The sequence below is a fragment of the Gopherus flavomarginatus genome, chromosome 9, assembly GCF_025201925.1.
Source record: "Gopherus flavomarginatus isolate rGopFla2 chromosome 9, rGopFla2.mat.asm, whole genome shotgun sequence".
NCBI classification, from domain to species: domain Eukaryota; kingdom Metazoa; phylum Chordata; order Testudines; family Testudinidae; genus Gopherus; species Gopherus flavomarginatus.
This window is the reverse complement of record NC_066625.1, coordinates 755,529-781,954: the sequence shown is the minus strand read 5'-3', so window position 1 is coordinate 781,954 and position 26,426 is coordinate 755,529. Positions and strand designations below refer to the sequence as shown.

Here is a 26,426-nt window from a genome sequence, read left to right as displayed (position 1 = left end):
TCGATACAAAGGGCCTCGATGTGTGGACGGGTACAGCATTAAATCGGTTTAACGCTGCTAAAATCGGTTTAAATGTGTAGTGTAGACCAGGTCTGAGCTTTTACAACTCACTGTCCAAAGAGAAAACTTTCTCCTGCAGGATGAAAGCTGCAAACGTGTCAGGAGCTTGCATGGGAACTATCTATGATACTGTTCCCTACACAGTGGGACTTCCAGAACCCCTCTCCCAGGAACCGTATCCTTCTACCTTCCCACTGAGATTGGCAACTTTGTTCCAGAGTCTGTTTGGCAGATGAAGTCAGCCTGGGAGTGCACATGTGCTCCTGGAACAGAGCTGAAGGGAGTGCTCCTCGGGAGTCTACCAGGCCTGGGCCGCTGCTACCCGCAGGGCTTCCCCGGGTGACAAGAACACCACCATGAGGCACACTAAGGGGCAGAGGTTCGTAACTCCTTGCAGTATAGTAGCCCCCAAAGGCCCTGTCAGGCGTGCGGCTACATTGTGCCAGATGCTGCATGGACACAGGAAGAGGTAGGTACTATCCTGAGATGCCTACTACATCTCTGTAGCATGAGCCAGATCTCAGCAGATGGATTATCTTGTGAACAGCCCCTTTCCCAGTGACAAGCATCAGCCCCTCCTGGGAGGCAGGAACAGAGAGCAGGTGACTCTGTGCTCTGGTGCACACAGCTCCTATCCCAGTCCCAACACTGCAGCGTCTGGCTTGAAAGGAATTGAATCTTTTCATTTCCCACAGGCTGGTTGTTGTCCCAGCTCTGTGTTGTGCTGGGATGAAGGGCAGCCCAGGCAGAGTGCTATCTCCAGCAGGCAGCCATCCAAATTGTTTCTCCAAAATTGCTTTATAGCTTCTCTTGCTGCAATTCAGTCAAGTAAGAGCAGCCCCCAGTATCTGAATGCAATTTTCTCATTGAATTATACAGAATCCTTCAGGGAAGGAGGCAAAATTATTTAAAATGCTTAAAAACTAAAGCAACTTTTCTACTCTGTTTTTTAACTTTTTGATTGTTATTTAGAGTTAACCTTTTCTACTTCTAAATCATAAACTTATTTTATTTTCTGCCATCAGACATGGGCCATAAACTATTTGAAACATGAGCCAAGTGTTTCTTTGATACACACAGGAGCTGAAAGATAATGCGGTATCCACTGACCATTGCTCTTCAGAACCAGACCTAGAGCAGAGTAATTTGCTCAGGCTGCGCCTCTGTAAATTGTTGCTCTCTTGTTATAAATATTAGAGCAGCAGGTTAAAGGTGCAGTGCATAACCATGCAACGCACCCAGCTCACTGCAAGGAGGGTTCCTTCATGGTGCTTCCATGGCAATGGAGATACACAAAACAACCTCTCTGCATGGCTGAAATGCCTCTCTCCTCCCAAAGAGCAGGGACAATCAGCCAGTTGTCACCCGACAGTACAGGCTGGCCCAGGGGCAGTAGCAGGGAGAGGGAGTCACTCTCCTCTGAAGCATAAGGCTCTGGCCATTCCAGCAGCAGGATTCTGGGTTTGATGGACCAAGAGGTTAATCATGTCCCTGCTCAGCTGAGTTGGTTGTTGGAGCCATTTTGCTGAGGCCTAGCACGCCAGCCAGAGGCCAGGGCTGCATCACCGAGTCCTGGCACGCCAGCCAGAGGCCAGGGCTGCATCACCGAGGCCTGGCACGCCAGCCAGAGGCCAGGGCTGCATCACCGAGGCCTGGCACGCCAGCCAGAGGCCAGGGCTGCGTCACCGAGGCCTGGCACGCCAGCCAGAGGTCAGGGCTGCATCACCGAGTCCTGGCATGCCAGCCAGAGGCCAGGGCTGTGTCACCGAGGGCTGATATGCCGGTCAGAGTTGTCTCACTGAAGCCCGGCACGCCTGACAGAGGCTGGGGCTTCTCCAAAGGCTTGTTGTTCTGGCATAGTTAATGTAGGACACTTCCCATCTTCTGGAGAGAAGAGGAATAGAAATGCAGGAAACAGCCACAGTCTGAGCAGTGAAGGGGTAAGTTCATCGGTGAATGCTCATGAGTCCTGTTTGATTTTCGAGGAAGCAATGTTCTCGTGTTGTCTTATTGGAAATGTTGTCCTGTTGGAAACTTGGCAATGTCAGGTTCCTTGCAACATGGCAGTCATGGGCTCAGAACCAAAGCTTCCTTGAAAACGACCAGTGAGGTGCTTTCCCTGCTAGCGTGTGGAGCATGTGCCCTCTCACAGACGAAAGCAATTAGTCTAATCAACCTGTTAGTTTAAAGCAGCAGCTCATGCCAGAAACCAGCAATTTGCCACTAAAGCCAAGTCCTGCCAAATGTGTTTGTATGCTGCTGCAGTCTATTACACTCCACACACACAGCTGATGGGCTGCCATATTAACCTCTCACAATTGTTTACAGTTAATGGAAGGAATCTTCAAACACAAGTTTCCTTCATCTCTGTTGTTAGACGCCACCGGGGTGGAGCTCTGCTCTGTTCAATGTTGATAACAGTCGGCTGCATGCGTGAGTTTCCTCTGTGTGCTGCCCTGGCTCTGCAGATCGCTAGCACGGCAGACCCCAAGAGAACCCCCAAAGACCACAGACTCCGATAAAGTGCGAAGGCACCCAGCCAGGTTTATTGTCAAATGAAGCACAGTAATAGTTACCCATAGACTCTACAGGGCATACTCCAAATATGTGTCCCCGACAATGGACCGGCTCAGTCAGTGACTCACCACTGCCCCCAGGCTGGACAAAGACACTGCCCCAGGGGTGTATTCTTATACACAGGTACGAACAAGTTACATGTCACTCCTGACGTATTGAGGTGCAACCCTTCTACGTAGTAAGGTGCCGCCTCTCACTTTGTACATGTTGGTTTGAACAAAACAACTCTATCCATTGTATTACTCTCCTGCCACTGGCTTTAGGATGGGTCAGCCTGCTCCTTGTTGTGTGTGTGGAATGTGCAAGTATCAGAGTGTTCTGGTATCTCTAGTGTCCAGCACCTTTTAGGTATGTGTATTTTTGCAACATCTACCCTTTCCCTGTCAGTTTCTGTGAGCAGGGCCTGCCTCTGGCTCACAGCTTCACTTTGCTTTATGTTAGCAAAGTCTTGACCATTACTTTAGTTCAGGCTTTAGGCCTCATACCAGGCCTCTGATACAAGGGCTTATGTTTCAGGGCCTCGTCTTACTACAATCTCATATTTGTTTCCTGCTCCTGCTGCCTTTTCTGATGCTGAGCCTCTTTTTAAATCAAAGCACAAAGATCAGGGTTTAATTTACAGAATGTTGTTTTTTTCTGAAATTTCAGCAAAGTTGCAGATTTAACTTGAAAAATAAAACCAGCTGCCTCTCTCCGTGCATGCAGTTAATTTCCTTCATGCCATGATCTGCCTTTGGAAGGAGAACAAGCAATAAACATTTACCTGTCATTAAAAAGAAAAACAAAAAAATAAGCCAGACAAAGTAAATAATTCAGAAGATTTAAAAATAAATTCATACTTTTGTGGAATCCGGCTTTTAAGCTTCTTTTCATCTCCTTTCTGCAGCATTTTGCTGTAACAGAGCAATGATAAAGCAAATCAACAGGAGGGAGGGAACAGAATAGGTACAGAGTCCAGCTAGGCTTGGAACCAAAAGGAGCATAGCTGCAGAGATGGAGCCCCGTGAAATAAACACAAAGGCCTCCTGGATTTGGAGAAATTAAACCCTTGGTCTCTGACAAGCCCCTTTAAATGGGAAAGTGGGAAAAAACCTTTGGTGCCTCTTTAGAGCACCATGAAATGGGCTCTGGAGAAGAGTAATGCCGTGGGGCAACGTGGCTGCTTTGCTGTTGCTGAGCATTTCTGATGTGGATTCATTACTGTTTTGGTCCTGACCTTTTCTGCCGTTTAATAACAGCCTCCTCATTAGAATGTGACGGCGTTCAAGGCTCACAACACTCACACTGCAAACACAGAGCATGTTGTGGGGCTCCCAGAAGCATGTTCTGAGAGTGTGGGCAGGAGGACGGGAATCACACACACACACAAACACACACAGGCACAATGAACACAGACTTATACACAAGGGGAATGCAGCAGCTCACCCCATTCCAGTTTTCTGCTAATGTTCCCTTGGAAATAACAGACATGCAACATCAAATACAGAATGGCCCTGTGCAGAACCGATCCATTGACCTATGCTACCCAAAGAGTGCTGTAACATGCTTCACTGCAACCGTGGCAACAGAGTGCACACTAGTATGGGGGTTTGCACAAGTGACTCCGTCATAAACAGATAGTTAAGGGTTAATGTCTCTTTTACCTGTAAAGGGTTAACAAACAGTGAACCAAACACCTGACCAGAGGACCAATCAGGAAACAAGATACTTTCAAATCTCGGTGGAGGGAAGCCTTTGTTTGTGTTTTTTGGGTTTTGCTTTGTTCTCTCTGGGTCCTGGAAGGGACTAGATGTGCAACCAGGTTTCTTGCCAATCTCCCTGCTACAGTGTCTTATATATTCAGAATAGTGAGTATTAGGTAGAACAGGCAGTTATTGTCTTTTGATTGTTTTCTATATTTGCAAATGTGTAGTTTGCTGAAAGTATTTTAAATTGTATTTTGCTGGGGGCAGGGGCTTCTCTCTAGTGTCTATAAGCTGAAAGACCCTATAACTTTTACCATCTAAATTACAGAGACAACTTCTACTTTTTTTTCTTTCTTTTTATTAAAAGTTTTGCTTTTTAAGACCTCTTTGATTTTTTTCCCCTTGTTAAGTCTCAAGGGAATTGAGTCTGTACTTAACAGGGAAGGAGAAGGGAGGGGAGAAGGGTGGAATCCCTTTGTTTTAGATTCACAGAGCTTAAATCTAACTATCTCTCCAGGATAGCCCAGGGAGGGAAAGCCTAAGAAGGAGAGAGAAGGGGTTAAAATCACAGTGATCTTCCAGGGTAACCCAAGGAGGGAAAGCCTAGGAGAGGCACTGGTGAGGGAAAGAGTTTACTTTCCTTGTGTTAAGATCCAGGGGGTCTGGGTCTTGGGGGTCCCCAGGGAAGGTTTTGGGGGGACCAGAGTGTATCAGGCACTCCAAGTCCTGATTGGTGGCAGCTATCAGATCTAAGCAGGTAATTAAGCTTAGAGGAATTCATGCTGGTACCCCAACTTTTGGACTCTAAGGTTCAGATTGGGGAAATATACCATGACAGACTCATCTCGCACTCTTTTATAGACATTCCTTCAGTGCACTGATTTGATTGTATTTCCTGGGGAATTTTATTAACTGGCCTTGGCCTCTGACACTCAGGGAAGCCCCAAGTGGTGTGAGCTGTGATCTTAATGATTCTGTAATTGACATCTGTCCTTCACGTCAGAAATGAACCTGTACCTCCACGGGACACCAGGCTGGCTCAACGCTGGAGCTGGTGTCTCTCTGACGAGATGTAACACCAAGTTCCTGGCCACGTGCAGCCATTGAAGATCCCCTGGCTCTTTTTCAAGAGAGCTGTTAGCCCTGTTTTTTTGGCCTAATTCCAACATAGGAAATTGCATTTTGCTTTCCTAGCTCCGCCTGTAGTGTTACTGTCACAAACATTTCTCCTCTGAGATCGAGCATGACAGAACACATTAATGCAGAGTGTGTCAAACCATGAGGATTTGATTCTGCTCTTTACTCTGTGGGCAAAGCCTACATATCTTGTCAAACCAGCTCTGGGCTTACGGGGTGCTGCTTACAGATACCTTCGCTCCCCCATTCTCCTGAGCTCGGATGCAGCCCAGGATCAAAGCCTCCATTTCTTCAACTCCACCATATCATCCACAAAGTCCCTATCAGCTGAACCACTGCAGATAGTGACCCTGCCTGCCCTTCAGTTCATGAACATGACATCACCTAGTGCCTCTTGCTGTGAAGCAAGGCACTGTGATTAGTGAATTTTAGGAACTGAAAGACCAGAAGATAGCATTTACCTATTCCTGGACTGTCACCATAGGACCCATGTTAATGTGGGGAGCGATGGAGGGTGGGCTTGTCCATTGTCTGCAGCAGGAGAACTGCAAAACTTATCTCAAGAATTCCCAGGAAGGTGGGTCCAAGGCCAACACCAAAATACATCCAAATAAGTTCTGAGGAGCAGAAACCATAATGTAGCTGCTCTGTCAGCTTATCTGCAGATTTTCCCCTCTTGCTTTTATTATAGACAGTAATTATGGCCAGGAAACAAGGGGCTTCAAGGAGTTAGAAGAGTGATTATGCCCCTGCTCCCTCGCCCTGGCAGTCACAGCGCCAGTGCCACCTGGGAATATTCCTGTGGTAATTTTGCTTCATTTTATTAAGAAAAAAATGACACTGAATTTGTGGGGGCAGGAGTTCTTGTGCTAACTAATATCCCAGGCAGCTCCCTGACAACACCCCCTGCCCTACGAGGACTGCTTCTCCCAGGCCACACATAAGTTCAGGATAGATGCATTATCAAATCTTCCCAGTGCTGTAGATGATCAGTTGGGTGAAACAAATGCCCTGCTTGTCTCCAGGAATGTGCAGCAGCATCCCAGTGGCCCAGGTTAGGAGACAGACACAAAACTTCACACTGCGTGTGCAGCAACTCTTCAGAATCAGGACGTGCAGTTGCACATATGTATTTTTTCCCTGCTTAATGGAGCCACGTGAGTGTCTAACATGCCTGCATAAATCCTGCACATGCATGTGGCCACTTAGGGGCCTAGCTAGCCATGTTTGTGCCCAAATCACTGATCAAAAGCACATACAGGGGATTTCATGCACTGTTGTGACAATTGGGCCTACCAATGTGCCCTAATTGTGAGTTTAACTGTAAAGAGCGAGTGTAAATTCATAAAACGTCACAGCAAAGTATACCAATGAATGTGGATGGGAGCAGGTGCAAGAACAGAGAGAGAAACTGGATTAGTCCAAACCAAAAATACAATCCACGGATTGTTGAAATGATGCTTGTTAAAAACAGAAGATGTAGAACCAGAAATTAATGAACCAAAATTGGTGTGTTGGATATTAGGCCTAATTGGTGGACAAAATAATGAAGGGATGAGCTATTAGAATCATAGACTCATAGAATATCAGAGTTAGAAGGGACCTCAGGAGGTCATCTAGTCCAACCCCCTGCTCAAAGCAGGACCAACAGCAACTAAATCATCCCAGACAGGGCTTTGTCAAGCCTGACCTTAAAAGCCTTAAAACCTCTAAGGAAGGAGATTCTACCACCTCTCTAGGTAACCCATTCCAGTGCTTCACCACCCTCCTAGTGAAATAGTGTTTCCTAATATCCAACCTAGACCTCCCCCACTGCAACTTGAGACCATTGCTCCTTGTTCTGTTATCTGCCACCACTGAGAACAGCCGAGCTCCATCCCCTTTGGAACCCCCTTCAGGTAGTTGAAGGCTGCTATCAAATCGCCCCTCACTCTTCTCTTCTGCAGACTAAACAAGCGAGTTCTCTCAGCCTCTCCTCATAAGTCATGTGCCCCAGCCCCCTAATCATTTTCATTGCCTGGACTCTCTCCCTTCTGTAGTGGGGGGCCCAAAAGTGGATGCAATACTCCAGATGTGGCCTCACCGGTGCCAAATAGAGGGGAACAATCACTTCTCTTGATCTGCTGGCAATGCCTCTACTAATGCAGCCCAATATGCTGTTAGCATACTTGGCAACAAGGGCACACTGCTCACTCATATCCAGTTTCTCATCCACTGTAACCCCCAGGTCCTTTTCTGCAGAACTGCTGCTTAGCCAGTCGGTCCCCAGCCTGTAGTGGTGCATGGGATTCTTCTGTCCTAAGTCCAGGACTCTGCACTTGTCCTTGTTGAACCTCATCAGGTTTCTTCTTTCTTCAGTGATTCATGTCACTAACTTTAGGGGCTGGGGATATTTAGCTAAGTGCTCTTTATTACAGACTTAAGCAATCAGCTCTGCATGGGTATAGGGTTTGCTCACTTGGGCCCAGTGCAAAATCAGGATCTTAATCTGTTAGGAAGCAGCTTATGTTGGACAATCCGTCCCCTCCCTTTTTTCATGCCAGCCTCTGATCTCTTCTTTCAGCTCCAATTCTTATGTGGATAAATTCATTTTTCCCAGGGGCAGCAAGTGAGAGGGGAAGTTCTCTGACCCATAAATCAGTATTTCCTGCAATGCCATTTTCCCATGCAATCCTGGGGTGCATAAACATGGGAATCTAGAGTAGGAGTAGAGAAGTTATTATACATCTGTGTTTGGCACTGGTACGACCTTTGCTGGAATCCTGTGTCCTGTTCTAGTATCCGTATATCAAGAGGATGTTGATAAACTGGAGAGAATAGCCAGGAGAATGATTACAGGATTAGAAAACCTGCTTTATAGTTATAGACTCAAGAAGCTCCATCTGTTTAGCTTAACAAAGAGAAGGTTAATGGGTGACTTGATTACAGTCCCTAAGTATCTACACTGGGAATAGATAATGGACTCTTCAGGCTAGCAAAGAAAGGTCTAACATGATCTGGTGGTAGCTGAAGTTCAGACTAGTAATAGACAAGTTCAGACTAGTAATAAGGTGTAAATTTTTAACAATGAGGGTAGGAGACCATTGGAATAATGTATCAAAGGTTGTGGTGGATTCTCTGTCACTGGCAAATTTTAAATCAGGACTGGATGTTTTTCTAACAGATCTGCTCTGGGAATTATTTTGGGGACGTTCTCTGGCCTTCCTGTGTTATACAGGAGGTCAGATTAGACAGTCACAGTGGTCCCCTCTGGCCTGGGAATCTATTGATGTGTGCTGTGGCCTGAGATTTGTAATCACTGTTTGTCATTTTAGCTAGGAAATAAAATGGCAGCTTGTTTCAGACTATTCAAATGAGTGATCCCTGCTCCATGCTGTGTGGGGCTCCCCACAATACACCAACAAAGAGACTTTTTAAATAGCTAACAAGAGTCATTGGCACATATTCTGCAGATTTTCAAAGACAGTAAAAGTGCTGCTCCGGCCGCCAATGCGATTTCACACAGAACTGGCAACACCTCAGGAACTGTTTGGGATGGAAATTCACCCTTGTCCCAGCAAGCTGCTCTTCGCCGGTGTGCCCAATTCAGGCAATGCAGTGGCATTCAGGGCAGCATGGCACATGTGGGATGTTCCCTATTCTTGGGGTTTTCCTGGGTTTGGCTAAGGCCATGAGTCCAGGTGGCATCATGCCACTTTGGGTTAATACACACCCCCCCATGTGCACGCACACACACTGAAAGGAAAAAATGAGGGTAACATTTAGCCAACATCACTGAGCAGTTTTTACCAGCAGCTTCCTCTAGAGCCATGGTTCTCAACCCACGGCCCGTGGACCACTTGCGGCCCAATCAGCACACAGCTGCGGCCTATTTGACATCCTCAGGGCCATACAGGTAGCATTAGACATGGCCCACAATGATAAATAGGTTGAGAACCACTACTCCGGAGCAAGGATAGCATCATCTTTCTGAATGCAACTTTTATGACTCAAAGAGCAACCTGCTCTCCTCTGGCTGAGATGCCTTGGGCAGGTCTCAGAGAGCTGCCAGGACATCAGTCACACAGCCTGGAGGGTGTGCTGGGACCCTTCCCTAGGCACTTCTCTACACGATTATGTTAACCCCTCACTGACCAGAAGAGCATCTGCTGAGCCAGGCCAGGTTTCACTCCCAGATACAGGCAGCACATGCATTATCTCAGCTCCACACTGAGCACACTTGTCCCCAAAGCCTTGCAGGTATGGTTGCCTGTGGAAGAGATCTTGGTGTAAGTACCATAGCAGACACAGACCTCCCCAAAGCCTGCGAGCGTTCCTGCTTTCCCAGATTCCTTCCAAGCCCTTCAAAGTATGTGGGGTATGGAGTGGGGCAGGGAGGGGAGCAGTGATGATCTCCCAAAATCCTAATAACCAGTTCCCTACCAGGTCCTCAGCCAGGGCCTCCCGGGGGGCTGGCAAGTGGAGCAATTTGCCCCAGGCCCCGAGCCCTGCAGGGGCCCCGCGAGCCCTGGCCCAGTGGCGGTCCGGGTCTTTGGAGAGATTTCGGTGGTGGGGGGCTCTTCAGTGCTGCCGAAGACTCAAAGTGACTGAAGGGCCCCCGGCCGCCGAAATGCCGCCGAAGACCCAGACCGCCGCCAGGTGAGTACAAGCGCCGCAGTTCCCCCACTTTGCCCCAGGCCCCCTGAATCCTCTGGGTGGCCCTGTCCTCAGCAGCACTTCGGCGGTGGGGGGATCTTCACTCGCTCTGGGTTTTTGGTGGTATTTTGGCAGTGGGTCCTTCACCAGGAGCGAGTGAAGACACCCCCCCCGCCCCTGAAGTGCCGCCAAAGACCAGATATGGAACCGCGCGTTGAGTACAAGATCCAAGTGCCTGTCTCCCCTCACCCCCCCATCCAACCACAAACCACATCCTGCTCCTGACTGCCCCCAGATGCCCCTCTCAGAACCTGCAATCCATTAAACCCCCCCCCGCTTCTTGTCCCCTGACCGCCCCCCTGAGACCCGCCCACCCTAACTGCCTCCCAGGACCCCAACCCCAACCCAATTTGCCCCACTCCCTGTCCCCGACTTCCCTGACCCCATCCACCTCCACTCCGACAGACCCCCGGAACTCCCATGCCTTCCCAACCCCCCCGTTCCCCATCCTCTGACCACCACCCCAGAACCTCTGCCCCCTCCAACCGCTCCCTGCCCCTTATCCAACCCCTCCTCCCAGCCCCGGCCCGGCCCCCTTACCATGCTGCTCAGGGCAGCAGAGCTGCAGAGCTGCCCAGAGCGCTGGCTCCAGTGGCTGGGCATGTTGGGGCTCTGCGGTGGGGGCAAGTGGAGGAGGGGCCGGGGGAGTGTCCCCAGCTGGGAACTCAGGCAGGCCGGACAAGACGGTCCCGTGGGCCAGAAGTGGCCTGCGGACCAGAGTTTGCCCACCTGCCCGCCCCTTTAATAACCGGTTCTACACTAGCTTCTAAATTTAACAACCAGTTCTTGCGAACTGGTGCGAACCGGCTCCAGCTCACCACTGCAGGGGAGTGCACACTGGGCCAGCAGGGCCAGGCACCCAGATTTCTGAGCTACAAGCCTGGTTGGGGTCAGACTGTTAGGGATGAGGTCCTGGCCCATGGGGGCTCCCTGCCCTCAGCTCTGTTGCTCAGCAGCAGGAGACTGCACTCCCAGTAGCTGTGCCTGGGGCCCATGTGAGCCATGACTACCTTGGGCTGGATGGGGCTCCTTTCCTGCGTACCTTTCTCCCTGCAGAGGCTCCATCCGGGAAAGAAGGCAGGTGGCAGACTGGCCACTGGGACCATTCTGTGGCTGAGCAAAGGCTGTGCTGCCAGCGAGGGTCCCAGAGGGCAGAGCCCAGCTGAGGGAGCCTTGCGCTGGGGGAATGGGGTTTGCAAAATGGTACACAGCCATGTTCAGAGAGTGGGGACGAAGGTTGAAGAGGGATGGGGCAGGACAGGCCAAGAGTCCAGATAGGGCAGCAGCACTGTCCTGGAGCTGGGGTGAGGACAATGGAGCTTTGGTCCAAGGATTTTTGGGTACATATGGCAGCCACCTTTGCTGCTGTGCTGAGGGGATGGGATCAGCACTGTCTATTTGCAGCAGGTTTCTGTCTGCTTCAGTGGCTGCTGCTCCCTTGCCCTGGAGGAGAGATCAGAGCTTCCAAGAGCCAAAGAGAGCAACGAGCTAATGAAATTCCATCAATCTCAGCAGTAGAATGGAAACAGATAATGTGTTTTAACCCACCTTCATCTCATCAGCCCTGGTGATAACATTGCAACAAGAACCCCTCAGTGGCTAGAACTGTGATGGCAGTGGGCAGAGTCCTGTAAGCCCCACTGATTACAGTCCCAGCTCATCACTGCAAAGGTTTGGAGGAAAGAAGAACTCTTGTTATTTCTGTCTAAACATGTGCGCATAACAAAATGTGCGAGATAGAGCTAGAGAGATGCTAACAGGATACAGATGCTGGAAAACAAAGCATGAAGGCAGCTTACATTGTAGCCTAATTGGCATCCCTTAAACAGAGTCTTGTGGACCTGGCCCGAAGCAGAGAGAAATTCAAAGGGCTCTGTTTGCAGGAGGTTTGGAAGCCACAGACAGTATTTCAGGCAGGAAATACTGTACTCCTAATTGCTAGAAGGTGATGCTCTGACACTGGGATCAGGCTGCAGCCTGTGGATGTGCATTCTATAGGTTCCTGCTAGGGAGCGGGAATTGCTGTAAAGATGGATTAGTGACGCTTAGGATATCTGAGTGCATCTGAGATGAAGGGACTTTTTCTAGTGGGTGGGGGGTTGCCCCCCTGGCTCTGATGATATTTACAGGCACCTGCGCCCTGGGACGGTGGATAAAGAGTACCATTTACCCCAGCCTCCCCCCTCAACGCACTCCGCTTCATTATTCCAAATCTGTTATTGTGCCAAGCATGTTTATCAGACACTGAAGGGGCTTGCAGAATGGAATAGTTCCCACAGCTTCCAGCCCTTTGGATCTGAATATCTGATTGGCTGGGTCTAACGATGCTCCTCCCAGCTCTGCACCCCAGTATGTGTCTGATCATCACAGAGCCAGGGGATAAGACCCCATCCAAGCATGAGTAGCTGGGAACTAAACACAGATGCTGGTTCGGATTTCACAGCCAGTGCAGATCCAGACACCTCCAACCTTGGAGTTGTCAAAACCATGGCTTAGATTTGGTTGGGGCCTGTCTCTAACCGAAACCAAACTCCCAGGGCTCCCCCAGCATTCCAGTGCCATCCCAGACAGCAGTTCTCTCCTCCATCATGCCAGCCAGGCCCTGCAGTGCTCCCCTCACCCCATCAGGCACTCCTGACCAACACTTTCCCAGAGCCAGCCCTTCACAGCCTGCTGAAAACAGAAACCTGTGTCAGCCATTGCTATGGAGGGGAGCTCAGGGGTTGCACTGCGCTCTGGGATGGTCTGACTTGGGCTCTTTCTGACCCATTGTCTCCCCTCTGGCAGTCCACAGCCCCTGGCTACTGCACAGGACAGTCTGTGCTCTGCTGCAATGAGTCACGGAGAGATAACAGGCCAGGCCAAGGGCTTTGTATAGGAGAAATGGGACCTGGTTTCTGGGGGCAGTCCTTTTGAAAGCATTTCTGTCTGGTCTGCTCTAGTGAAAGGAATATGGGGCTTCTTCTCCTGTCTAAGACTAAGGGCTAACCTGCAAAGAGGCAATTTGTGTAATAAACACCAGTGCTTCAGCCCTTAAGGGTACGTCTACCCTGCAGTAAACAACCCATGACTGGCCCAGGTCAGCTGGCCCAGGCTCGCGGGGCTCATTTCCATATAAACATTTGGAGCTTGGGCTCTGAGACCCAGCAAAGAGGCAGGTCTTGGAGCCCAGGCTGCAGCCCGTGCCTGAACATCTCCACTGCAATTTTACAGCGACATAGCCCAAGCCTGTGAGCCCAAGTCAGCTGCCCAAGCTCTGGGACTTGGTGCTGCAGGTTTTTGGTTGCAGTGTGGACACAATCTTACTGACCAGAGCACCCTTGTGAAGGGTGTCAGTGCCGGTGCCCTCTGGGACAAACACCTCATTTCTCTCAGGGTCAGGGGACAGCAAATTCAATCCCTCTGTTTAACTTGAATCGAGTGTTTTTTATTTCTTTGAAAACTGATTTGTGAGTGTGATGCAGTAGGGACTGTCTGTGTGGGGAGTGGGAGAGCAGGGGAGGACTTTAGGAGATGGACGATGCCAGAGCCTGTAACCTGAGCTAGGTAAGGGAGGGGAAAGGTCAACACCTTTGCCCGGGAAGGGGACAAAGGAAGGGAGTGGCAGGAGGGAAGCAGTTGGAGTTTGGGCTTGGGGCTGTGTGGGCGGAATTCAGGGTATCCTAGCTAGGATCCAAGCACCCTGAAAGCCCAGAAGGACTCGGTGGAGGGGTCCTGACTGTGCCTGCAAGCTCTGCTGTAACCTGTGTTCCTGTTGTCCAATAAACCTTCTGTTTTACTGGCTGGCTGAGAGTCACTGTGGGTCCCAGGAAGAGGGGTGCAGGGCCGGACTCCCCCACACTCCGTGACAACTGGTGGCAGCGGTGGGATATACTGCACCCCGTGGACGGCGCTTCCTGCAGTAAGTGACTGGGGAGCAGTAAAACGAAGGGGTGGTTAACCCCTGGGAGTGTGTGCCCAGTGAGAAGGACTTTGCAGTAACAGGGTCCCCCGGGGGATGCAGTGAGCGGTCCCAGGGGCGGAGGAGTCTGCAGCTCGACCCTGGCAGAGAGGTGGTGACCTCAAGAAGGGCTGGTGCACTAGGGGTCCCCCTGGAAACCGTGGGGAGCGGCAAGCACCCCGGCCTGTGAGTGGTCAGCAGGAAGATGTATGCCAAGCGGCGCAAGTGTGACCTGCTAGAGCTGTGCAAGCAGAGGGGGCTGCACCCAGGGAGACGCACCAAGGACCAGCTGATTGCCCAGCTGGAGGAGGGAGACCGCATGAATGAACGGAGCCCTGTCTCTGAGGGAAGCAGCCGAGCAGATGCAGCGCAGGCACCAGTGTCTGTCCCCGCTGGGAGTGGTCAGCCGGCGGACGAGGGCTTCCCGAGACCCCCCCTCCTTCCTAGGCCTAGGGGAAGGGCGGGGAGGAGCCCAGTGTATACCGAGGGCACCGTGACACCCCCGGCCAGCAGGGGATCCTGCCAGCGAAGCTCACCCCCCAGCAGGGGATCCTCCCGGCAACGCTCGGCATCCGTGGAGCGGATGCGGCTGGAATATGAAAGGGAGCTGAGACGGGAGGAGCTCGAGTTAAAGAGGCGAGAGCTGGAGGAGAAGGCGAAACAGCGTGAACATGAGGAGAACCAGCGTAAACATGAGGAGAACCAGCGCCAGCGTGAGTGGGAGGAGAAGGAGAAACAGCGTAAACATGAGCTGGACCTGGCCCGGCTGAGGAGCAGTGAGGCTCCGGCTGCGGTGAGTGAGGGGGGACCCAAGCCTACAAAGAGCTTTGATAAGCACTTGCTGCCCCGGCATAAGGAGGGGGAGGACATAGATCCCTTCCTGACGGCCTTTGAGAATGCCTGCGAGCTGCACAGGGTTGACCCTGCAGACAGGATCGCAGTTCTCACCCCCTTACTGGACTCCACAGCCGTGGAGGTGTACAGCCGACTGAAAGGGGCGGAGGCAGGGGACTACGAACTGTTCAAACAGGCCCTGCTCCGCGAGTTTGGGCTGACTCCTGAGATGTACCGGAAAAAGTTCCGGAGCCAGCGTAAAACCCGTGAGGTCACATACCTACAACTGGTCAACCGGGCGCAGGGGTATGCCCGCAAGTGGACAGCTGGGGCCCAAACTAAAGAGGACCTGCTTGACCTATTCATACTGGAGCACCTGTACGAGCAGTGCCCGTCCGACCTGAGGCTGTGGTTGATGGACCAGAAGCCGGAGAACCCGCAGCATGCAGGCCAGCTGGCCGACCAATTTGTGGACAGTCGGGCAGGGGATGGCAGGGAGGAGTCTCGAAGGAGCAGGCCTGCCTCAACGCAGAGAGAGAGTCAACATGGGACCTCCCAAAGGGGGCCTATGGAGAACCCCCCCAAAAGGGGAACATCCAGCGGCAGGTCCCTCCGACCCACTCAAGGGGACCCACGAGATATGGGCTGCTATCGCTGTGGCCAACGAGGTCACATACGGGCCCAGTGCCCCAAGCTCAGGGACAGACCAAGCAGACCCAACCCACAGAGGGTGGACTGGGTAAAAACCCAATCGGAGGAGGGGCTACATTCCCAGGAAAGGGGGGTTGGCAACATACCACCTATGGATGCTCCCGGTTCCGGGTTTTTGGTTTACCGGGTGGGCGCGGGGCTGCCCCTCCGGAAAGAGTGCATTGTTTCCCTGGAAGTGGATGGGAGGAAGGTCACTGGGTACTGGGACACGGGCGCAGAGGTGACGCTGGCCCGGCCCGAGGTGGTGGCCTCAGATCGGATGGTGCCCGACACCTACCTGACCCTGATGGGCGTGGGCGGGACCCCATTCAAGGTACCCGTGGCAAGGGTACACCTGAAATGGGGGGCCAAGGAGGGCCCCAAAGATGTGGGGGTACACCAATATTTGCCCACTGACGTGTTAATGGGAGGGGACCTTGAGGACTGGCCTAGTAACACCCAGAGTGCCCTGGTCGTGACTCGTAGTCAGAGTCGGCAAATGGCACTGCACCCCGAAAACGGGGAAGGTACTCGACCTGAGGTGCAGGACCCTAACTCAGGGAGCGGGGAACGCCCAGGGGCACGGTGCAGAGAGGCTGCGGCCTCAGACCCAGCCAGCAAGAGAGAGCCGGTCCCCATTCCTGTCCCAGCTGCTGAGTTCCAGGCCGAGTTGCAGAAAGATCCCTCCTTGCGGAAGCACAGGGACCGGGCTGACCTTAGTGTGGTACAGACCATGAGGAGAGGTTGCAAGGAGAGGTTCCTGTGGGAGAAGGGGTTCCTGTACCGAGAATGGGCTCCCCCAGGGGAAGTAGAGTCATGGGGGATCAGGAGGCAGCTGGTGGTTCCCCAGAAGTTCCGTCACAAGCTGTTGTACCTGGCCCATGACATCCCTCTCGCAGGGCACCAGGGAATCCGGCGCACCAGGCAGAGGCTGCTACAGAACTTTTACTGGCCTGGGGTCTTTACCCATGTCCGACAGTACTGCCAATCCTGTGACCCCTGCCAGAGGGTGGGGAAGGCCCGGGACAAGGGGAAAGCGGCTTTGAGGCCTTTACCCATCATAGAAGAACCTTTCCAGAAGGTGGCCATGGACATAGTGGGACCTCTCAGCAAGATGACCCGGTCAGGGAAGAAATACATCCTGGTGGTGGTGGATTTTGCCACTCGCTACCCCGAGGCGGTGGCCTTGTCCTCTATCGAAGCAGACACAGTGGCAGATGCGCTGCTGACAATTTTCAGCCGGGTGGGGTTCCCCAAGGAGGTCTTAACGGACCAGGGGTCCAACTTCATGTCGGCCCTGCTCCGGTCCTTATGGCAGAAATGTGGGGTCCAGCACAACTGGGCCTCAGCGTATCACCCCCAGTCCAACGGGCTGGTAGAAAGGTTCAACGGGACGCTGAAGATGATGCTAAAAACATTTATGAACCAGCATCCGCAAGATTGGGACAAGTACTTACCTCACCTGCTGTTTGCGTACAGGGAGGTACCCCAGGAATCTACCGGGTTTTCTCCTTTCGAACTGTTGTATGGAAGGCGGGTGAGGGGGCCCCTAGACCTGATGAGGGACGAATGGGAGGGGAAGGCCTCTCCCGAGGGAGAGTCAGTGGTGGAGTATGTCCTGACCTTCCGGGAAAGACTGGCCGAGCTCATGGGCCTGGCCAGGGAGAATCTGGCCCGAGCCCAGAGGAGGCAGAAGGTCTGGTATGACCGCACAGCACGAGCCCGTGCCTTCGCCACCGGGGATCAGGTGATGGTTCTTATCCCCGTGAGGAGAAACAAACTCCAGGCCGCCTGGGAAGGGCCCTTCAAGGTTATCAAGCAACTGAATGAGGTAAACTATGTGGTGGAGCTGTCAAACCGGGCACATCACCGTCGGGTGTACCATGTGAACATGATGAAACCATACTATGACAGGGGGAATGTGGTGTTGGCCGTGTGTGGACATTGGGAGGGGCAGGGAGATGACCCCTTAGTGGATCTATTCCCTGGGACAAAAGCTGGTTCCCCCCTGGAGGCGATTCCCCTCTCTGAGCAACTGACCCCGGGCCAGCACGCTGAGATCAGAGGGGTGCTGCATCTGTACCGACAGCTGTTTTCCAACCAGCCTGGACGCACTAATTTGACTGTCCACCGGGTGGAGACGGGGTCACACCCCCCTATAAGATGCTCCCCTTTTCGGGTCACTGGTAAAACTGCCCAGGATCTTGAAAGAGAGGTCAGGGACATGCTGGCTTTGGGGGTGATCCAGCCGTCTTCCAGCCCTTGGGCCTCGCCAGTAGTGCTGGTTCCCAAGAAGGATGGGTCAATCCGGTTCTGTGTGGACTATCGAAAGCTCAATGCCATCACCATATCTGATGCCTACCCTATGCCCAGGCCTGACGAGCTCCTAGACAAGCTGGGAGGTGCACGGTACCTCACCACTATGGATCTTACCAAAGGCTACTGGCAAGTGCCGCTGGACGCAGATGCCAGGCTGAAATCGGCCTTTATCACCCCTCTGGGGCTCTATGAGTTTTTGACCCTGCCCTTCGGCCTCAAGGGAGCGCCGGCCACCTTCCAGCGCCTGGTGGATCAGCTACTGAGGGGGATGGAGAGTTTTGCCGTGGCGTATATTGACGACATCTGCGTCTTCAGCCAGACCTGGGAGGACCACGTGTCCCAGGTTAAACAAGTCCTGGACCGACTCCGGAAGGCTGGGTTAACAGTAAAGGCTGAGAAGTGCAAGGTGGGGATGGCTGAAGTATCTTACCTGGGCCATCGGGTGGGGAGCGGCTGCCTGAAGCCGGAACCAGCCAAGGTGGAGGTGATCAGAGACTGGCCTGCTCCCCAAACCAAAAAGCAGGTCCAGGCCTTTATTGGGATGGCGGGGTACTATCGAAGGTTCGTGCCCCACTTCAGTGCCATAGCCGGCCCCATCACTGAACTGTGCAAAAAGGGGAAGCCAGACAAGGTGATCTGGACTGAGCAGTGCCAGGAGGCTTTCCGGGCGCTGAAGGAGGCTCTGGTTAGCGACCCAGTTCTGGCAAACCCAGATTTTGACAAACCCTTTATGGTGTTCACCGATGCCTCAGACACGGGACTGGGGGCGGTGTTAATGCAGGAGGATGAAAAGGGGGAGAGACACCCTATCGTGTACCTGAGTAAGAAGCTGCTACCCCGGGAACAAAGCTACGCGGCCATCGAGAAGGAATGCCTGGCCATGGTGTGGGCCCTTAAGAAGCTAGAGCCATATCTCTTTGGGCGACACTTCACCGTGTACACCGACCACTCTCCCCTGACCTGGCTGCACCAGATGAAAGGAGCCAACGCCAAGCTCCTGAGGTGGAGCCTGCTCCTCCAGGACTATGACATGGACGTGGTCCATGTGAAGGGAAGTGCCAACCTGACAGCGGATGCGTTGTCCCGGAGAGGGGACCCTGAACTTCCCCAGGTCACTGGGCAGAGTGACCCCGCTCAGTTCAGTCTCGAAGGGGGGAGAGATGTGATGCAGTAGGGACTGTCTGTGTGGGGAGTGGGAGAGCAGGGGAGGACTTTAGGAGATGGACGATGCCAGAGCCTGTAACCTGAGCTAGGTAAGGGAGGGGAAAGGTCAACACCTTTGCCCGGGAAGGGGACAAAGGAAGGGGGTGGCAAGAGGGAAGCAGTTTGAGTTTGGGCTTGGGGCTGTGTGGGTGGAATTCAGGGTATCCTAGCTAGGATCCAAGCACCCTGAAAGCCCAGAAGGACTCGGTGGAGGGGTCCTGACTGTGCCTGCAAGCTCTGCTGTAACCTGTGTTCCTGTTGTCCAATAAACCTTCTGTTTTACTGGCTGGCTGAGAGTCACTGTGGGTCCCAGGAAGAGGGGTGCAGGGCCGGACTCCCCCACACTCCGTGACAGTGAGTAGTTCTTTCCCTGTTTAAATTTGGGAAACTATTGTTCAAGGACTTGCTGCTGTTTCGCTAACTGACAGCTTTATTGGGCAACAGCGCCTGACGCTGTGTGCTCAAGACAGTCAGACCCTTTTATACTACGTGTCCCCATACAATGATTGGCTTTGAGTTGTTGTTCTAATCTGGCTGTGACTGTAACACTGGGGCCGCCAGGCTGAACAGGAGCTGTGTGGCGAAGGCTGATTAGTAGGTGCACACCAATTCCATCAAGCTCTCCAGGCCCATGTGGGAGTGCAGTCAGATATCACCTGCTGCAGGAAATGGACCCAAGATGGCAGAAGAAAGTGCTGTCTCCTCAAGAGAGGCTGACTGCAGCCTCATTTACCCATTGTTTTCTGCAAGCAGTTTCAGGGGCTGGTTTTGAGCTACAAAGCCCTCAATGGCCTGAGACCTGCCTATCAGAGAGGCACCTCTCTGCTCGTGAGAGACTGCCGCAGGTGCAGGCAGTGCAAAGCAGCCAAGCTGACACCCCTTCAGCCAGAGACAGGGGTGGCTGACAAGGCTTTGACTCCAGGCATTTAGGACCAGCTTCCTCCCAGGCCTAGAACAGGCAGTTTGTCTGTCTGTGGGGGGCACTGCAAGCCCATCCTTCCCCCTTGCCCTGACGAGGCGGGTGCTGGCTGGGAGGAGTGCAGGGAGATGCCGATTAGTGCTTTCTTGGGTATGTTGTCACTGGGTGACTTGATTTGCTTGGGTAACTGGTGGGTCTGTTTGTTTATCCATGTATTTTTAAAGGACTCTTCATGGTGTTCACATTATTGGATGGGTGTTCGGTGCTGCAGTCCATAAAACTCCAAATAAATATATAGACTACTCCTCCCACCTACAGGCCCCCAAGAAAGGAACACAGCTTCCCCAGCCATACTAAGGTTGCTTTAATGCCAGAAGGGAAAGGGTGCAGCAGTTGTTAATTAATTTCTCAATCAGAACTGGAATGTCACACAATTTATAGTTTTCATTGTTTAGATCTTGTTAAAGTTTTCAAAATATCCTGCAAGCCAAAGTTATACAGCTTCTGTGTTGTGCCTGGTGCCAGCTAACTGACTTTGATGCTGGGAAGTGAAGATAACAAGGAAGCCACTGATTATTTTGAAGGGGATGAACAGATGGTCCACATATTAAGGAAATATTATGCTAAGTGTCATTCCAGTGACTTATAGGAGCTTCACTTTCATTTGATTAGGAGTAGCTGTTCTAACAAGGTCATTTAGCCTTTAACATGATTAGCTGTGCCACTACCACGAAACAGTAATAAAGCACAATTACTGTGTCACAACAAGAGCTCCATTGGTTCAGGCTTCCCTGGAACACTAACTGAACCCCGTTCATACCCAGGATGGGTGTCTGCAGAACTGTAAATGCTTGATGCCAGGCTATCAAAGCTGGGATGGGTGGGGGGAGGCAAGAATCTGTGGAACTCTGGGAATCTAGGTAAGAAATAAGGGGGATTCAGTGAAAACACCAGCATATTACCCTCCCTGAAGGCAGCAGGGTGGCTGGAGAGCCCAAGAGGTTCTTTCTCCAACCCATTATCTAGGAAAAACAGCTCCATGGATTAAATGGGTTTAGCTGCATTGGACCCTGCTTTCACTAGAGCTATGCCAGGGAGGAATTTGGTCCCAGAATTTTTTTTAAAAAATCTCACCTAGCTCACAACTGCTTCTCTGAGTTTCAAATGGGCCTGGTAAAGGGACTGGGTGGCTCCGGGAATTGCTGCAAGGACATAGAGCCATTGTTATTATTTCTGTAGCACCAGCGGCTCTGTCCATGGGATCCTGAGCCATCTTTCACTGAGTGGTTTCTTACAGGTGCTGTGGTCAGCAGGTCATCACCTGAAATCCAGCCTTGGTTAGCAGTGACCCAAAGCTCTGACCCTTCACAGGCAGCTCAGCACCTGTGTGAAACAAGATGCATTTCCCAGTGCACAGGAACCCTCAGCATAATTCTCTTCACAGCCGCTGGTGGTGGTCTCAGCACAGAGGGAAGAATTCAAAGGGCTGCTGAAGCTGAATTCCCTTCTTATCCCTCACAGTGGGGTCTCTGGAGAGCAGCATGCAGGAGACACTTGTGCTGCCACGATATGTTCCCTTCCCTGTTCTACAACTAGCCGGGGTCCTCAGGTTGGTCTGCCTGGTACCTTTCACTAGAAGAATATTCAGTTTCTAGAGCTGGGTGAGATGAAACCCCAATCTCTGTCGCAGTGGCAGAAGTATGTCTGCAAGACACAGATTTCACCTGCCAGAGGCTGGGAATGGGTGACCGGGGATAGATCACTTGCCAATTGCCTGTTCAGTTCATTCCCTGTGAAGTACCTGGCATTGGCCACTGTTGGTAAATAGGATATTGGGCTAGATGGACCCAGTATGGCCGTTCTTATGAGCAGTTTGATACATCGCTTACTTAGAGGAGGAACCATGGAAACAAACTGTTTTCAAATGAAAAGAATTCTTATTGCCATGCAAACAGGACCAAATATATTGACCTACAGCTGTAATTTGCTACCATTGTCTGCACGTCCCTATTGCCTAGACACCCAGCTGTGCTGCCCAACCGTAGCCCTCATGCCCAGTGAGCTCTCCTCCTTGCCACATCTGGCAGTGTTGAGACTTCACAATATGAGCCAAATCCTTAGCCCACTCAGCCGGCAAACTACGGCTGGACTGCCATGAGCTCTGTGCCAAGAGGCCAGTGTGGCAGGCAGACTAATAGCCTGTGACGAATCAGCTGTTACTCAAAGGTGAGCTACAGAGCCACTGAACCCCTGAGTGCTCTTCTTTCCTCTCCTGTTCTGCCACAGGGCATGGCAGGGCAGCTGCTGCAGTTGCCTCTGAACTGCCCATCCTTGGATCCTCACTGCCGGCAATGGCTTTGCTCCAATGTCAGCACTATCTGCCCTTAAGTGGGAAGCTCACAGGACCTAAATTCTGTTGTTTTCAAAACCTCACAAGAGAATGAAAATATAAAAAACTTTCACAAGTGTTTAACTAGCTAGAAATGTTTGCAGGAAACTGGTTTAAAAGGTCTACATCATTTTCAAATATCTGAACAATAAGTTTTCATATAAACAGCTGTGCCAAGAAACCCCACTCAGAATTCACCCTCTCATCACTACAAAGCATGTCAAATCTGAATCAAACAGCTTAGCCACCTGTTTCCACTTTGCAGGCAACCAATCATTGTCTTCAAAGTAACAAAGCTATTTTCAATTTGAAAGCAACAAATCAAAGTTTAATTGTTTTGTCCTTCAACGTCTTCCATTATCTTTTGTTGAAGCTTTTTCAGATATGAAGAACTATCATTGGCTACCTTAAAAAGGGAAGAATTGATTGACAGTTGAAGAAAACACTTCTAAGGACAATAGTATTTGTCAGTCTGATGCTTTCCACTCTGAAGACAAAATGCATTTTATCAACACCCTGAAATTATTTTGTCAACAAAATTCACTTTATGGCAATACCTTAATCTGTCACGTTGATAGGAGAACAATCTTCAGAGCATTTCCAAACCATTTTGCCAACACAATTAATTTCTATAAAATTAAATGTTCACTTTTTAATCAGATGTCCAGGAAGAGGCTGTAGCATACGCTAAACAGGGCATGAACTGAAGCACCACTAACTGACTAGCAGCATCAATGGGATCGTGGAAACAAAATCCATACCAATCAGACATTACACCAGACTGATACAAACTGCATATGGAACAGAGGCAGCAATTATTTGTAGGCAAGAACCTTTCTTTAGTAAATCATGACCGTACTAATTATTCAGTCTTGCTAATTGAAAACATAGTTTGATGAGTCTGAGGTAGATTCCTACTCAACAATCTGAGGAATGTGCATGGCTGTGTATACACACAAAAGAGTGTACCATTTTCCTATATGGAATGGAATCTGCCAGATGCCAATAGCAGTTCACCTTATTGGCTTGATAGCGAAGATGAACCTTTATTTAACATGCAGCCCTTAACAGATTGGAAGACTGAAACAATGTCACCCCTTAGTCTTCTTTTCTCAAGACTAAACATGCTCAGTTTTTTCAACCTTTCCTCATAGGTCAGGTGTTTTAAAACTTCTATCATTTTTATTGCTCTCCTCTGAGTCTCTCCAATTTGTCCACATCTTTCCCCAAGTGTGATTCCCAAAACTGGACACAGTACTCCAGCTGGGGCCTCACCAGTGCTGAGTAGAGCAGGACAAGTGCCTCCTATGTCTTACATAAAACACTCCTGTTAATACATCTCAAAATCACATTAGCCTTTTTCACCACAGTGTCACACTGGTGACTCATATTCAGTTTGTGATCCGCTATAACCTCCGGATCCTTCTCAGCAGTACTACCACCTAGACAGTTATTCCCCATTATGTAGCTGTAAGTCTGATTTTGACTTCCTAAGTGAAGTACTTTGCACATGTCTTTTTTGACTTTTGTGTTGAATTCATGTACCTGGATACAGTTAGCTAATAAGTGTGCTGCCCATGTGTTGTGGATATGATTTTTTTACACAAATATACATAATGCAATGCTCCATTTCGCCATGATCTCATAAGATAAGATAAGAGTCTGACCTACTAGGTTCTTGGATAGGAGACTTCCAGGAAAACCTGAGGCTGGAAGAGAATGAAGCAAGGTCCTGCAGATAAAACAAACTGAGCTGACAAGGCTGTGTGGTAATGCACATGTATCAGGAGACAGAGTTAAAGTCACAGATGGGCAACTTCAGACTTTTGGCTGCCTCACTACACAGACTTTAATGTTCATTTAATGCGGTTGTTTGGAAGTTTTTTGGGTTTTTTTTTTGTTATTAGTATGGAATGTTGAGTGTTAATTTTCTTTTAAATGATGAAATGGTAAAAATGGTTTTCCTTTTTTGCTTTTTTAAAGTATTATTTCCAACTCTCCTTCTTCTCAAAACTGGCTAAACCATTTTTGCTCAAATGTTCCAAAAACATTTGCACCTAGGGAACAAACATAGAAAATTTCAGTCTAAAAGGCAAAAGTCTGACTAAGTTTAAAACAACTGAAAAAAACCCATCCAAATGAAAACATTTGTGCAACCTGAAGTATAGGCATCGCTACTGTCACGGAGTCCCCGGGCGATGCTCTGGAACTGCTCCCCACCAAGCCAGGCAGGACTTTGGGGAGCCTCCTCTCCCTTGGAGCAGACTTGTTCAGGGCAAGAAGCTCACACGGCTTCACCTCCTGGGTCTCTCCTTGGAGCATTCAGCATCCTCTGCCCCTCCGTGTGCTTCCCACAGCGAGCCCACCCCAGCGGGGTCCTGGGGAAGCCACCGGGTTCTGCACCCCCACTTTGCAGTCAGACGTGACTCTCAGCCAGCCAGTAACACAGAGGTTTATTCGATGACAGGAACAGGGTCTAAAACAGAGCTTGTAGATACAGCGAACCGGACCCCTCGGCTGGGTCCATTCTGGGGGGCAATGAGCCAGACCCCCAGGTCTGCCTTCTACCCTTGACCCCAGCCAGCTCCAGACTAACAACCCCTCCCAGCCCCTCCTCTCTGCTCAGCCCCTTTCCCAGGCCAGGAGGTCACCTGATCCCTTTGTCTTCAACACCTTCAGCTGGCACCTTGCTGGGGAGGGGCCCAGGCCATCAGTTGCTAGGAGACAGAGTGTCAGGCATTTAGGTGCACTGGCCCTTTGCTCTGCCAGATACTTAAGAACTGCCATGGGGACACTGAGGCACCAACACAGTATTCAGAGAAACATTAAGAACATTCCTAGTTCGTCACAGCTACCCACTCCGCTATAACAAAAATGTTCATACCTTCTATCCAAGGATATTCAACGGCTTTCAAACTTGAGTTCAGGCATGTAACACACGATTCTTCCCGATATCATCCATTATCCCCATTTTACAGCTGTGGAAAGAGAAGCACAGAGAGGTCAAGTGACTTTCCCAAGATCCCATAATAACAAAGAAGTCAGTGGCACACCAGGAATAGATGCAAGATCTCCTGCCTCTCAGTCCATTGCTGTAACCAACTATAGCAATGTCAGTCATTAACATATTCACAGAATTACAAAATCATTAGGTCAGCGATACCTCATTCATTGGTAACACACAAGAGTATCCCTACGTTTGTAATGACAAAGTTACATCCTTCTTCACTGGTGACACGTTGCATTTTCTGGGGCCACTGAAGGCATTGAAGGAAAAAAGCATTTTTGAGGCTTGAGGAGGATAGAAGGCAAATGAAGTAAGTTTCCCAAGTGCGGTATAAATATGGGGCACTCTCAGAATGGCAGCTGCTGAAATGGCTGTAGCTAAAATGTTGCTTTCCCTTCACTTCTCAACTCAGAAGCAAACACACACACGTTCACATATATAAATATAAGAGTCAACCTACAAAGTCAGGCACATGCAAATTTATTCTGTTCTCTTAGAAATGCTGATAAACGCTATTCTCCGAAGCCAAACGCTCCATCAAAGTCTCTCTTTAACCTTGTTTCTTTATCTTTTAGCAGTTTCTTTGATAAACCTTAGTAGCCACCCTAAGGCTGGAAGTTTTTGCCTCATTCCTTTTTCTGGGGCTTCCAGAACTTGTCAAGGGTCCTGCTCATTTCTAAATGTTTATAGAGACTGAAGCAGGGACAGGCCAATAAGGACCAGTCAGAAGATCTGTCCAGCTTTCAAACCCAACATAAAACTTCCTGGGGTGTGAAAACCTCTGGACAGCTTCTCCCCTGTAATTTTCCATAGCGATGGGCTGAACTTCAGAGCTTCAATCCAGGCTGCAGGTCCCTCTAGAATGCAAGGGAAGTGGCTCACCTCATCTCCAGCTCACTGTGCCTTCTGCTCACATTGAAGACTAACGTGCTGGAAGACCTTGAAGGAACAGTCCTGGGACTCCAGATTTC

The 26,426-nt window shown here is 50.5% G+C and overlaps 1 protein-coding gene and 1 long non-coding RNA gene across 2 annotated transcripts in view; both read left to right on the top strand.

Annotated features, from left to right (window-relative positions):
* LOC127058491 (uncharacterized) overlaps positions 1 to 15,745 on the top strand; it is a 211,900-nt gene extending 196,155 nt beyond the window's left edge. Inside the window, exon 2 of the mRNA XM_050968607.1 lies at positions 15,406 to 15,745. Coding sequence (XP_050824564.1) covers positions 15,406 to 15,671 — 266 coding nt within the window. The 3' untranslated portion in view covers positions 15,672 to 15,745. The remainder of the gene's footprint in view (positions 1 to 15,405) is intronic.
* LOC127058510 (uncharacterized) overlaps positions 1 to 25,051 on the top strand; it is a 254,531-nt gene extending 229,480 nt beyond the window's left edge. Inside the window, exon 3 of the long non-coding RNA XR_007776393.1 lies at positions 24,900 to 25,051. This is a non-coding gene — a long non-coding RNA (uncharacterized LOC127058510). The remainder of the gene's footprint in view (positions 1 to 24,899) is intronic.
* Positions 25,052 to 26,426: the final 1,375 nt, after the last annotated feature.